The 14,938-nt window shown below is 43.0% G+C and overlaps 1 protein-coding gene across 3 annotated transcripts in view; it reads right to left on the bottom strand.

Moving 5' to 3' along the window:
• The window catches only part of ECPAS (Ecm29 proteasome adaptor and scaffold), a 72,314-nt gene that overhangs the window by 12,206 nt on the left and 45,170 nt on the right, over window positions 1-14,938 (bottom strand). For all 3 annotated transcript variants that reach the window (XM_082074459.1, XM_082074458.1, XM_082074460.1), the window contains 12 exons: window positions 14,682-14,796; window positions 13,344-13,409; window positions 12,974-13,091; window positions 10,343-10,510; window positions 9,365-9,444; window positions 8,490-8,595; window positions 6,851-6,898; window positions 4,875-4,996; window positions 3,616-3,766; window positions 2,608-2,673; window positions 661-750; window positions 85-151 (listed from right to left, as the gene is read on the bottom strand). In XM_082074459.1, coding sequence (XP_081930585.1) covers window positions 85-151; window positions 661-750; window positions 2,608-2,673; window positions 3,616-3,766; window positions 4,875-4,996; window positions 6,851-6,898; window positions 8,490-8,595; window positions 9,365-9,444; window positions 10,343-10,510; window positions 12,974-13,091; window positions 13,344-13,409; window positions 14,682-14,796 — 1,197 coding nt within the window. The remainder of the gene's footprint in view (window positions 1-84; window positions 152-660; window positions 751-2,607; window positions 2,674-3,615; window positions 3,767-4,874; window positions 4,997-6,850; window positions 6,899-8,489; window positions 8,596-9,364; window positions 9,445-10,342; window positions 10,511-12,973; window positions 13,092-13,343; window positions 13,410-14,681; window positions 14,797-14,938) is intronic.

The following is a 14,938-nucleotide window of genomic DNA, read 5'->3' as shown; positions in this document are numbered from 1 at the left end:
TCAAGGGTCAACAGGGAGGAAATGCTACCTACAGAACAGCAACAAAAAGCACCTTTAAAACCTGACACTAGAAAGAAACCTCACCTGAATAAGGTGTTAAGTCCTGAGGACACTGTGTGGTTAACGACACAACTACGCTGGCACAGCCTCCCTGGAAGATTGCAAGGGTAAACAAAGGTAAGAAAAAACAATGTTAGCCTCTGGTTATTACTGTTAATACTTGCTGCAGTGCTATATGCACTTGTATGACATGGTATAGGCCCACTAAGACTCTGCCCTGATAAGCCCAGAGTCCAGGGTAGAAGCAGAAGAACATTTTGTAACAAATGCATGATGGGAATTGAATTAGGAAGTGAAAAAGTTACCAGGACCCACACTCAGGATCATGGTCCTGAAGGATTTACAGCTATCAAGGACAACCTTCTGCACTCTAGGGTCACAGAGTACAATGGCTGTGTAGCCCAGGGGTGTTCAGGCAGCACACACTAAGGAAATCACAGGTAATGTAGGTGGTGTGTGACCCAGATGTCAAATGACTCCAGCATGAATGAGCCCAAGCTGTCACTTCAAAAGAGACAGTCAAAAGATCAGTATTTACATTGGCACTGTGTTGTGTTCCGTTCTTCATTTCCAAATGAACTATTAAAATCCCAGACATACCTTTGTGCCAAGGCCTACTCCACTTTTGATCAGTTCACACAGCCGAGGAATCAGTTCACCCAGGACGGACACATCCAAATACTGCAAGCTCTAGAGAAAGGCAAGAGACAGGGATTAAAAAAAAGAAAAAGAATAAAGAAAGATAACAGTGGCAGACTTAAACTGGTCTAGCTTCCAGCTGAGGCCTGCCCCAGCTCTGTGTGCTGGTCTTCAGCTGAATCCTTAGAGTTTGCCACATGGTGGGAAAAAGGCACCACAAAGTGGCTTACACCACATACAGACTCTCCTGTCCTACTTTTATGCTAAGCTGACCCCACTAAAATTATCATTTCCTGGAACTGATGCACTCCTGCACTCCAACTATTTAGAAAGCTGAAAGTAACACAATAGCAAGGACTCGTTTTGGGGAGGGAAAGGGATGCAAAGGTTTGCGTATCTTAGGAAAAAACCCAGCACTCCCCTCCAACTGTCTGAAACCTTGAGTAGCAGTAACATATCCAAACTAGAGAAAGAAATGAACCGACTCGAAGACATTCTTTAACTGGTCAAGACAAACAAGTGGAATAAATGACACAGTGGTACAAGAGGGTCTTTACTGGTATCATTTCTAATTTCCTATGCCTAAAACGCCACCAGGCAAAAGAGAAACCCCGGGTTTCCAGCACTCTGTGTAGCAGACTGTCTGCAGAAGGGAGATCCATCCTCTAGCAAATTCAAGAATCACACACTAACTAAAAGTAACCCTCTCTTGAGCTTCAGAAGTCAGACCTGCTGTCACTTCCCCCTTCTGCACTGGTATGGCAAAGGGAATAATCCATTATATCCCATGCAAGGATATAATCTCCCAGCCAACCCCAGAATGTAGAGGAACAGAGAGAAGGTTGCTTATAAACCAAGACATCTCCACGTTACTCCAGGGAAGCTATACTGTATCTCCCCTTCCATAGGAAATCCCAAGCATCGCCCAGGGCAGCACAGCCGTCCCCGAAGGCTGGCAGGGCAGAGGCAGGGCCTGGAGGAGGGACAGCAGCAGCTGCTGCAGCCTGCAGGGTGGCAACCAGGTCACTTTTACACGGAGTCTTTCATCCCCAGCTGCTTTACACGCTATTTATAGAGATCGCTCCACCTGACACCAAAACGCAGCTCCACATGCTGTTCTGTACAGGAGGGCTTGCTGTTGTTACTTTTCCATAAGCGCAAGAAATAAAGAACAGCTCTGGTGTCTATGCTTCTCCTAAAACTTGCTCAGCGTTCACACACCCTGCCTGCTCGCATGCCCCTGGCTGTGTGCAGTGCCCGAGCAGAAAAAAAGGGGGCTTTTTTTTGGGAAGAGAGAGGCTCTTACAGAGGGAAGTGTGTTCTGTCAAGACAGACCCTGCAGCATGGTGTCTGGGCATCAGCAACTTCAGGAAACTGTGGTGCCAAACACCAGCTGCTGACAGTGCTTTCAGTGATATCAGCATTTTCTCTCAAACTCTCCACCACCAAAGCACAAGCAAGGCCCAGGTAGGGATATCTAAGGCACCACAAGGCAATAGCTGGACAGCATCTGTGCCTTAAAAACAATGTCTATCATCAGTGGGAGGTGCAGCTGAGAAGGTGATTGGGGAATTGTAGGCTAGAGATGAAGAGAACAGGCAGCTAGCATAATCCAGAACCAGCTGAGTCTCCATCCAAACAAAAGCACTTGAAAGATGCCCTCTTCATCAAAGCAGGCAGGTCTTCAGGTGGAGAAACAACGCATCTGGCTCCAAATGGAGCCAAGGTTGTTTACAAGTGATCTGAGTGGCAAGCTGTAGCAACAGAATTAAAGAAGTCAGTATGTAAGAAGAAACGGGACAGACAACCACATGGAGATGTGAAGAGGTATTCTGTCAAGCTCCCACTTTGATTCCTATTCTGCTACAACATACCTTACACTGGTACCCTTCTGAACCAAGTACTTACCATGTTAATAGTTTCCATCATGGGAGACGACTTGACAGCACTAAGTCTGGCACTATCCATTGCAGTCTGAAAAGGAAAAAAACCAAACAAAATGAAGAGTAAACTCAATATAAAACAGTGGGAAGGGCAACGTCAGCTATAACTCACTATCTTATAAACTCAAACCAATATCAATTTCAGATGCATACAGACTGAAATTAATTATGTTCACAGACTAGGAATGTCTCTCTTTCAGAGGCAGATGCTGACATCAAGGAAATAGAAAAAAAAGGGAAAAAATAAAAGAAGAAAAACGAAGCAAAGAAATAAAGAGAAAGAAGGAAGGAAGAGAAAAGGAAAGACAGAGAGAAAAAGTGAGAAAGAGAGAAAGAAAGTCCCACTCTGACCTATTGTTCATTCCTTTTTTGTTTGCAAAGGGCAGAGTTTGAACCCTTTCCCTCCTCACAATGAAATTGGCTAAATTTGCTTCTGAACAGTGGATTTCAGTCAATTTCCCAGAAGACTTCTATTGATCAATATGGTTCTTTGAGAGAGATTAAAGGGCACAGTGCTGACAACATCCACCTCCAGGCCACAGAGTTATGGCACACCTTCTAATTTAGGTTATAGGGAGTCCTGCAGTTAATCCCCTGGGAAAAGCAGCAGTGAAGTTTGACAACACAGGTACTTTCCAGATAATTACGACAAACTCTTTCTTCACCTATTTCACAGTTGTACATGGAGGTGAAGTGATATTTAACAACAGTTCTTACTAAGATTGTTCTTCACTTTCTGAAATATGTGGTCTAGTGAGTGAAAAAAGAAAATATATGCAACCCTTCAAAAAAACCCCCACATTTGACCAGCCATATTCCGATGACCAAACATCTTTTAGCAATTTATTAGCTATTTCTCTTTGCATGTTTGAACACCTCTCAACCAAATCTGCTATTCTTCTGTTCATTGAATTAGCTTAATTCTTTTGTTATCTCTGTTCTGTTGATACTTTCCCACCACAATTGCACTTACTTTCTCCTGATCTGTCGCACAAAGACTCAAATAATTGAGGACTTGAGGCTCCAGCACACTCAGGGATTCCAACAGGGCCGGGATAAGTTTTGGTGCATGAGGTTTCAGCATAGATCCAGCACTTTTACTGATCTTCACAAGAGTGTTAATGCTGGAAAAAGATCAAAGGGAAGGTCAACACACATATATAGCTGAAAAGCCTCTCTGGTCTGCTCTAGTGCAGCACCAACAAAAAGGCCAATCCCAATCTCAGGTATGCCAATATAAATAATACCTGCAAACAAAAATCAGTGTATTTTTCTGCTTGAGCAAAATCATACTTTAGCCCTGAGCTTCCAACTGATGCTATGCTTTGCACAGACATTGCTTACTTTGGACAGGGTATCACAAAGGGAATGCACAAAAAGGTAGTACTACAGACGGATGTATAAAGAAACAGCACATCTTCATGTTTTAAAGAAGCTCTGCACAAAGTCACTCCAGAGACATCCATTGTCTCTGCCCAAGAAAAAAACAAATTACAAGGATCTGTTCAAATCCCACTTGTCAGTTTCAGAATGACCATGTCTCAGGCTGCATTTTGAAAAAGTGTTTTCGTATCTTCAAAAGGGATGAAAACATTCAAGAAATATTCACTATAATTTGTTAGGAGCTTTATAACTTTCCTGGATAACTATTTTTTGCAAAGACCAGCTACAATCCAGGTCTGCATTTTCCAGCTTTTCTGTCCCTCAAGCAAATGAAGGAATAAACAAGGTCACAGAGTGACAAGCATATGAAGTCCCCACACATCAAGGGACGTCAAACCATTACGTGACATAAAATGTATTTGAACAGTGTGACCAAATGCAGTTTCCTCTGGGATGTGAGCTGTCATTACTGACAACCAGTCATGAAATAAGACCTGGCTTTTTCAAGAACTACCATGGGATTTTTTGTTTACAAGCAGAAGGGGGATGCCAGTCCTGAAGGACAGCCTCAAGTGCAACAAACTGCTTGCAGATCAGTTTGCCAGCTGTACAGGGAGAAAAGAACTTCCTGCTGGGAATCAAATCTGGGAATTTGCGTAGTGGCCACATGCCCCAGAAGACAGGCAGAGTTCCCCAAGCTGCTGTCTGAGCAAGGACTCCACAGGAAGGCTGTTTTGGGGAGAAACTTGTCACTTCAAACACAACATTCAGCAACTCAGGTGGATAAGCTGGGTCTCTGGGACAAATCATGACCCAGCCCCCAGGGAACTTACATGACACAGAACTAACCTCAGAGATCGGACTTCAGCAACTGTGCTTACGATTCCTTTGTCTAGCAGGCAAGGGAGCAACACAGCTATAGTCTTCTGACCCATCGCTCCTTTAGAGGGATCACACATTTTTACACAGACCTGGGGACACATCAGAATCAGCGTTGCACAATGTACAAATCTCCTGATCAGATTACATTAAAGCAGCTTCTCCATCAGACAGAAGAAGCCAACAGCAACCAGCACAACTGCTCATGGTCAAACCCAGGCTCCGGTACACCTTCACTCTCCTCTCCAGGAGGTACTAATGCCCCAAGCCACATCCCTGAAAAGCTGCAGTCAGCTTCCAGAGAAGTCAAATTCAGAGCCCAGTAGGCCTTGATCTGCATCTGAGTGAAGAGACAGACCAAATCACCTCTCAGCTGAGGGACAGCCTATCTCAGCCACATGGATTCAACCATTCCATGAGGCAGGGCAGCAAGTCCCAGAACACAACAGAATCTGCAATTGCAACAACGTTTTAGGACCAGATGACCACTCGTGCCATTGAAATGTCATGCTGTGTGCATTGAGAAATCTGTGATTTCAAACACAGCTCTTAAGATCTGTTTCCACTTCCACCAATGTGACTTTTTTAGAGAAATATCAAACAAAATATTAAGTAATATGTGCACTATTGGAGGAGCTGTTGACACTCTGAAGGGCAGAGCGGCCCTGCAGAGGGATCTGTACAAACTGGAGAACTGGGCAATCACGAGCCGCATGAAATTCAACAAGGGCAAGTGCCAGATTTTGCACCTGGGACACAGCAAACCTGGCTGTACAGACAGACTGGAGGACAAGATGCTGGAAAGCAGCTCTGCAGACAGGGATCTGGGGGTTCTGGTCAATGGCAAGTTGAACATGAGCCAACAGTGTCCCTGGCAGCCAAGAGGGACCCGTGTCCTGGTGCATCCAGCGCAGCATCACCAGCCGGGCAGGGAGGGGATGGTCCCGCTCTGCTCTGCACTGGTGCGGCCTCACCTGCAGCATTCACTGTGTGCAGGGCTGGGCACCACAGGATAAAAAGGGTATAAAGCTGCTGGAGAGTGTCCAGGGAGGCTACAAAGCTGGTGAAGAGTTTGGAGCAGAAGCCGTATGAGGAGCAGCTAAAAATCACTTGGTTTGTTCAACCTGTAGAAGAGGAGACTGAGAGGAGACCTCATGGTGGCTACAGCTTCCTCACAAGAGGAGGACGAGGGGCAGGCACAGAACTCTTCTCTTTAGTAACCAGTGATGGAACCTGAGGGAACGGCAGGAAGATGTGCCAGGGGAAGTTCAGGTTGGACATTAGGAAAAGGTTCTCCAGAGGTGCTGGACACTGGAACAGGCTCCCCAGGGAGGTGTCACGACCCCAAGCCTGACAGTGTTCAAGAAGAGACTGGACAACACCCTCAGACACATGGTGTGAACTGTGGGGTTGTCCTGTACAGGGACAGGAGTTGGACTTGGTGAGACTTGTGGGGCCCTTCCAACTCAGGACATTCTATAATACTACACCCAAAAAATCTTCTGTCAGTAACAGCACTAGAGTGGGAAGTCCAGATTGGATTACTTTGTTTCACACCAGTAAGGGCTCAGTCAACTACATCAGTTGTGCTTGGTCAGCTGTTGAATTTACAGCAAGTTTCTTTAAATCCCACACCCAAGTGGTGAACAAAAGGACATCAAAAGAAAAAAATAAGTTCATTTTATCCCTCTTTTGGTTGTATAGAACTTAACATAACAGCACAACTTCATCACCATCAACAACAGTATGGAAGAGTATGTGGTCAAGCTTATTACGATTGCATTCTAGGGGACTGTTCCGTTTATCACAACTGCACCTTATACCAGAGTCTTTTCCAAGACAACAGTCATGATAAACAGGTCACCCCTGCAGACACAATAGTGAATGATTACTTGACATCAAAACCACATGTCTCCTTGTGCAAATGAGAAAAATTAGGGTTTTACCTTGCTTAAAGTTTTCAGGGCTAGTTCTGCTGCCTTTCGCACAGTCTCCTAAAAAAAGAAGTCAACAATCCATTGTTACTATTTTAGAATATTCTATAGAATAATTAATATTAACTAATAACGCTAGTACTGACAAGGCTATATTAATGGCTGATATTTAATATAATATCTTTGAAAGAAATTTGGGCTTTTCTCCATCTGAGTATCTGGTCTACTCAATGACAAATACACTAATAATCCTGCCTGGCACTACCAGGTTCTCTGTGCTTCTGTTCAAATTTGTCTCTGTGATACTATTTCATTGGTCGTCATTTTCAAAACAAAAAATTTCCACAAAAGAAAAAAAATGCCAAACAAACAATAAAACCCAACATCAAGCCCCCAAAAAACAATGGAACCTTCTACTGCAAAAAAGAAGTGCTTTGGGTTTGCTTTACCCCCTCCTCAGTATAATGCCTGTTGCTTAGTGATGTCTTATTCAACAAAATGTCTAAAACTAGAGAAAGATGGACAAAAAGCAAACAGTAAAATTAGTGCAGCTCTGGTGGCAGGTGACACCACCACCAAATGCATCAATTACTTGCACTGATGAATTATCAGTATCTAGCCATATTCCTGGGTACTGAAACACAATCACCTGGACTGGTATTACCTCAGGATGTTCTTGGAAAACATATGGCCTGCCACAAGCAGACCTTCCCAACCCGTTTTCCAGGAAAAATTCAAGAATTAGACCCTTCCCAGAAGGCAGCCTGCAGGCAGTTTCTCTATTTTGGAAGCTAATGTGGCTCATCAGCACTGAGGCAAAATGGGTCAGTTGGTTTTGGTGCCCAAAAACACTTCTGAACTTCTGAACACACACACACACACATGCACGCGTGCGCACATGCACACACACACACTCACTACACTTTGGAAAACAGCTCAGTCTTGCTTAAGCTTGAGCATAGAAGTCTGGATCCAGAGGGAACACTGCTCAAACCTGGAAGGACCTCAGGACTCTGACTTCATATATGCAAGTAATTTAAGCACAAAAGGAGCCCAAAATAAACATTCCTATAATCAAGAGTTAAGCAAATCCTTAGGAATTCTTTTATATCCAGAAAAAAAAGTGCTGAACCATCAAGAATAAGGACAGTAGGAATGAAACCTAACACTTAAAAACACGAGAAACATACACAAAGAATTTCTAAGGCAGCGTGGAAATGTTAAATGCAAGGGGCCTGAATTTCTAGTCTGTTTAATACCTAAAATTCCCATTGGCTTAAGCTTCTTAGACAATCTCTCTTTAAACATTGACAACCAATGATAAGACAAGGGGCAATGGGTATAAACTGGAACACAGGAGGTTCCATTTAAATTGAGAAGAAACTTCTTCTCAGTGAGGGTGACAGACACTGGAACAGGCTGCCCAGGGGGGTTGTGGAGTCTCCTACTCTGGAGACATTCAAAACCTGCCTGGACACCTTCCTGTGTAACCTCATCTGGGTGTTCCTGCTCCGGCAGGGGGATTGCACTGGATGAGCTTTCGAGGTCCCTTCCAATCCCTAATGTTCTGTGATTCTGTGTGTGAAACATCTCAGACTTTGATCACTGTACTTTCTGTTGAAGATTTAGGATCAGTTATCAGTTCCATTACCTTAATGTCATCTTGCACTCTGAACAGAATTTCCCAGATCTCTGGCAGCTTGTCTATAATGTCATCCAAAGGTCTTCCTCTTAGTAAGTCATTCAGTGCCAGACAGCTGCAAAGAAGGAACTTTATTCACATGGTATACTTATTTGATAGAGGTGTACATACACATACTTTTATAAATATAAGGAAATGGTTAAAAAACAAAAGAGCTACTGCACATTCCTTATTTTCCCCAAACCCTACTCTACATTGTCACAAGAACATCTCCTTTAGGACGGAAAAAACATTCAGCCAGTCAGGTGAAACCTGAAACAGGCGACAGACAGCAAGTGAGAAAGGCTGCTGTAGTGAAAATCGCTATTGTAAACATTCTAGTTATGGAATTGCTTCAAATTTATTTTCTGTAAGTATAGGATAAGAACAAAACAAAATGGTCTAACAACTAGAATTGAAATTAAAATGGAAGTTTTCAACACAGCATAACTGCAAACCAGTATAAACCAAAAGCAGTTTACTAAAAATGCTAGACCGACTGGCATCCTGCTGCCAAGTACGTATATCGCCAGACTGCCAATATTTTCTAACATTAAGCAATATTTCAGGTTCAAGGATAGGCAAGAACTTTGTTATCAGAAAACTCCTCCTTCAGAGAATGCTGTTCAGTATCATGCTCAAGCTACATGTCATAAAAAAAATTCAGGCTAAATGAAGCAGAGTTTCAAGATTGAGTCACACTTCAAGTGTAGACTACATGCCTGAGCTCTATCCTGATGAAAGGATGTGTCTTCTTTCCCCCCCTCAACTTCCTCAGGTTAACAAGCTTATGGTGAAGAATGGAAGAGAGTTCAAAGAAAATACATTACTTTTCCTAGCAATACCTGGATTCTCTGATCCTCCACAGACTGCTGGTTAGGTTACTGATCAAATCCTCAAGAATCTCCTTCATGTACTTATCAACCTATTTTTAAAAAAGGAAAAGTCATGAAACAAGCATGAACCATGCATCCTTTTTCTGTACTCCGAAAAAAAAATAAAGTTCTTTTGGACAATATAGCCTGCTTTCAGACACAGCAGACAGACTAATGCTAGTCAGAGCTGAACTCACACAAACCTACTATGACTTTGCTTTAGGCATGCCTTTCTCTGCACCACTACATGTCATAATGCTGTGACAAGAGATGACAAAAAAAAGAGGAAAATCCCTCAGTCCTTTATCAACTGAACTGTTTGGATGCAGCACCAAACATATATCTACTGGAGAAGCATTTTTGCTTTGATAAGGGACCAAAGTGAATGACTTCACATATTAAGATCAGATTTTCTAGGAAAAAAGATTTGCAAACCCAGCACCAGGACTTGCAAAGCCAGAGCAAGTGCACCCCATTAAAATCACTTATTCCTGAAACTTGTCTGAGAGGAGCTATCCTCAAACTGATGAAACAGTCTCTTCCCATGGGTTTCCTCCCACTTAAAAACCGAGGAACCATATTCAGATGCTCTTCCTCTAGGAAGGGCATCTTGGGTCACCGGGATTCCTGAAGAGCTTTCTCATAAGCAATATTAAAGCAATATCAAACTGTGGAAAGACCCCATGTAAAGTAAAGTAAATCATACACTATAACACAGGCCACACAAACAAGGTCTGCAATATCCTTTCACACGTAAGAGGCAGTGGAAAAATCTCTGCACATCCTCCACCTCATCCATAGATTGAAGCCCCTCTTTCTGTGTCAGACAATACACTCTCCCCTTTCTGCACAGCCCCTCCTTCACAAGATGCATCTGTCCCATGATGAATGCTGAGATGCCACTGGTTAGCAGCAAACCCACTACTCCGCACTTCGCTGCTCACTCACCATTGACTTGTCGGTGACCAAGGCATTCCAAATGCTGGTCATTGCCTGTCGAATGCCCAGGTTGGGGTCAAACTGGTAACGGTAGAGGCGGGGAAGAAGCTGGGGCAAAAATGGAGCCAGCTGCTCTCCAGCCTTGGCAGCTATCACATTGAAACCAAAAGCTGCTCCCTGAAATTATGACAAAAGAGTATTTGTTGAAATAATCTGCATGATCACCCACTGCTCCTGGGCACACTACAGTCTGTGGTAAAACTGACCAACAGTTTAGACTTAAACCAAGTCAAAAGGACTTGAATGATACCAGAATCAGCTCCTCATCAGTGCTACAGTACCACAATGATATCAAGCATACAATCACAATCAGCAGACAACACAATACTTCAAAAGTTCCTTCTCTCTAGCCTTCATTTCAAGATAACAAGTTACCCCATTTGAAAAAGTGGTGATAGAGAATTAAAACTATCAAGATGTTGGTATGTTCTTCCAAAAGAGGTTCTTTCTCTGAAAAACTGGTGAGGATGGGCCACTGCTTCCCTAAAACTCTGCCGCATTTAGAATAACTTTGGAACAGAAAAGCTAAAAGAACTCTACCTTGGTTCTACAACCTGAATTTTCTGAGGATTATAATTTTGCATCTGTCCATATTTACTTTAAACTCTCGTATTCTTCCATACTCTTTTCTTTCTTCCCTGTCAGTTCCACTGTCAACTCTATCACAGAGGAACTGCTGCTCACCCATGAAGTCCCATGGGATCTGCCCAGAAAGAAATTGCTCCATACAGGCTGTGCAGTGACTGCCTCTAATAACTTCATGTTTCCTGACTTGCAGTGTCAAAAGCTGCCACTCGAAACCCCACACTAGGAATTTCCCAGGATAGAATGTGCTGTCTGGATTAGTCTAGAAAAGGAAGAGCAATAAAGACAAACTCTCGGTTAGGACCACTGCCATGAGGACCAAGAGGCTGCAGAAAATCTAATGAAAAGGGAGGCATCATTTGCAAGTCTCTGAGCAACTTGCTCTGCCTAGCTCTTGTGCAGACTTTTGGAGCTTAGACTTCCAGATATCCTCTCTAACTTAAACGATTCTGCAATTTTCCCAAATGTCAGCCCACAGTTGCTGAGTGGATTTTCCTGACTTATCCTGGCTGGTGGAATTCCACAAGGGTCAAGAACCTAATTATGCTCCTGTGCTTCAGAAGTCCCAGTGCAAAGACAGGGAAGTCTTAAGAGACGTGCTGACTTGTCAAACTCGAAAGGTGCAATGCAGAAGACGCAGCTGCTGGATCTTCTTTACAAAAGGTGCTCTGTCTACTCCCAGGGACAAAACAAGTTATTCCACGCTTAGGTAAGGCCAGTGAAAAAGTCCCCAGGTTAAAGCTCTGAAATGTATACTTAAATCTTGAAATTTATGATGCTACCTTTTTTGCAGGAAGTGGATCCAATAGTATTTTGACTTTGCTAAGGCTTCCAGTAGCTTTGAAATATGAAGACTTGAGTGTCCTGGTTTTGTTAAAAACAAGTTTCTCTTTCAGTGAATTTTGCCTGTCAGCTAGAGCCTTCATATTAACTGCATTTTCCTGGAGAACCAGATACATGTTTTGGTAAACCTAGCAATGGAATGCAAACTTATTGATAAGCATGGATGGACATCTCGCAAGAGGGGCGACGAGAAACAAGTGACCAAGAAACTGACCAACTGTGTATAACATTCCATTCACGTGAATACTTCATATAAAAGTGGGAGATCACGAGGATCTCGTCCCTTCTCTCCTTTTTTTTTCGCTTCTGCTTATGTCTGACATTAGGAGAGGACCTTGCTAGTTCGTCCCTGCGAACTGAGGCCAAGTGAGAGACTGAATCCAGCTCCAGTTGGCTGCAGAGTCTAATCCAGGACTTTGGGTGCCGGCTCTGCAGTTGCTGAGACTTTCAAGATTGGTTTTGTATATTTTGTATTATTTTCTCTATTCTTATTAGTAGCATTAGTAAAACATTGTTAATTTTTCCAACTCTCTTCTCTCTGTCCTTCTTTCCCTCCCGATCGCCTGTCCTTAGTGGGAAGGGGGGAGAGGGAGGGGCAAAAAAAGGGGAAGTGGAGGGGGAAGAGGGAGTTAACAATACATCTGCCAGGGTTTTATTGTCACCCCGCAATCTAAACCCTCAACACTTGAGTTAAAAAGGATATTTTTGACAGTAGTGATTAAACTAGTGTATTGTCAACTGGCTTTTTAGTGACTTGTTGCTGAATATTTTTGTGCTCTGCCTTTTTACATCACAAAGTTCACTTTCTTTGGCATTTTAAAATTCATCCAGTTTTGAAAATACGATCTCACTGTTTGAGCACATCAAGATCTGGCCTCTGTACACACTCAAAAGTAAAAGAAGGGATCAAAATTGATTCAGCAGTGAATGTAGGATCATATGAACCCTGTGATACCAATGTTTTACTGTAAGAATTTTGAGTAATCCTGAATTTGTTTCTCAGACTGGTAAATTTGTGTTGGACCTGATGCCAAAGCGTCAACAAAAGACTTCCACATGCAGTTATCCATAGACCATACAACCAGAGCTACAAATATGAAGTTATTGTTTCCAGAGTTCACAGGGGGAATGGAAGTATGAAAACTGAATTACCTTCCGAGAATTCCACATGGCATGATGGTTGGCCAGATTCATGAATTTGTACACCAGGTCTGGCTGATTGAGATCACTGGCCAGTGAACAAAGCTCCTTGTAGGTAGAAAGACCTTGACTTTAGAAAGCAGAAGAGAAATCAGTGTCAGTATTTTTAGCTACATAAATCTCATAACAGCTAAAGTTATAGTCAATTCTCAGCCTAAAGCAGACAGAGAGAACTGAATACCTTGTCTGTACTGCAAGAAAATAGCTATGGTAACTTAGAGAACAAGAAGGAACAAAAAGCTCAAGAAGCAGATTTATAAGCAAGGGAATACTGTTTCAGCACTAATTGTGTGTCTGTCATTGAGACTGTCAGTAAACTCACCCATCTGGCGTTTTGCTCAGGCCACCCTGAAACACCACAGTTTCTCCAGTCATCTCATGTTTGGCTCTGGTAGAAAAGAGGTCCAGTATTAGCTTTACCAAACTCTATCCTAGAATGGACTGCATGCTACAGAACAAGTTGATTTGTTTTGTTTTATTAAGTCTGTAGTTTCCCATTCTTTCAGTTCCAATCCCACAAAACCCATACGGGTGTGCAATGCCACACACACTGCAAGGAATCTCATTAACCTGTATCTTATCAAGACTTATAAATATCTCCAGGGTGGGTGTCAAGAAGATGGGACCAGACTCCTTTCAGTGGTGCCCAATGATAGGATGAGGGGCAATGGGCACAGACAAAAGCAAAGGAGGTTCCATCTGAATATGAGGAGAAACTTCTTTACTTTGAGGGTGCCAGAGCCCTGAACAGGAAACAGAGAGGTTGTGGAGTCTCCTTCTCTGGAGACATTCAAACACGCCTGGACACATTCCTGTGTGATCTGCTCTGGTGAACCTGCCTTAGCAGGTGGATTGGACTGGATGATCTCCAGAGGTCCCTTCCAACCCCAACCTTTCTGTGATTCTGTGATTCTGTTAAGGAGATGTGGCAGAAAAGTGAGAGGTTTGCTGTGCAGTCAAAAGGTAAGAAGTCAAAACACTTTTAATTCTGCCCAGACACAAGCCATATAATGGGCAGCAATTCTGTATTTCATAATGAAAGAAATCCCATTTCCATTCAGCTAATTTGTTCCTGTTTACACCACTGAACCCCCATACTCCAAGCATGGGGTTCTGTCATTCACAGTGGTCACATCCACACCAGGTTAAGACAGGAGTGGGCTGCAGAAGAGCATCGCCAGCCTAACCAACATGATCAGTAGCCAGGAGTCCTTCAAGACCAGCATTTTTTGCACTAAGGCTGAAAAGTGAACATTAACAACACTTTCTCAGCAAAAGGTCCAGTTCAGGCACAAGCAAATCCTCACTTCTGCAACATTCGCATTGTTCAGAGTTGCTGCAAGAGGTCAATGTCCTTGGCAATTACACAATGCAGTAAGCAGGAAATCTAACCAAACACCAGCTGTTTCGAACTGCTTGAACCAGGACTGAATAATTATATTGAAGCTTTTTTGAATGGAACAAAACTGGAACAACTTCAGTCACAACAAATTCTAAGTTGCATTAAGAAATGTTCCAGTTTGACCCGCTGGCAATACATGGACGCTGGCTTGCCATTGGCTACAGCACATTTCTTCCCACAAACAAGAGATGCGCATTTTTGTTCCCATCAGACACATATCTCACAGCACTCTCACACTGTGTTCTGAGCTGACTGTACCTCTTCCCATGCATAAGGGTATCAACAAGTGTGGTGACTAGCTCTTGCTGATCCTGTTCACTTCCTAGTTCATATATCAGCCCAAGACCTTTCGAAGCAACATCTTGACTAAGCTCTGCAAGAGATTTTACAAAGTAAAATTAAAGATAAGCACATAAATAAGTAACACACTAATTTCAAGAACACGATTCAACCAAAAGCATGATGTAGCAAACAGAGCTCCACGCTGCAGTTGACAGCTCTCCATTTTAGAGCAG

Source organism: Streptopelia decaocto (assembly GCF_964273445.1).
Source record: "Streptopelia decaocto genome assembly, chromosome: Z".
Taxonomy (NCBI): Eukaryota; Metazoa; Chordata; class Aves; order Columbiformes; family Columbidae; genus Streptopelia; species Streptopelia decaocto.
Note: the sequence above shows the minus strand (reverse complement) of the source record. Positions and strands in the feature narration are given on the sequence as shown.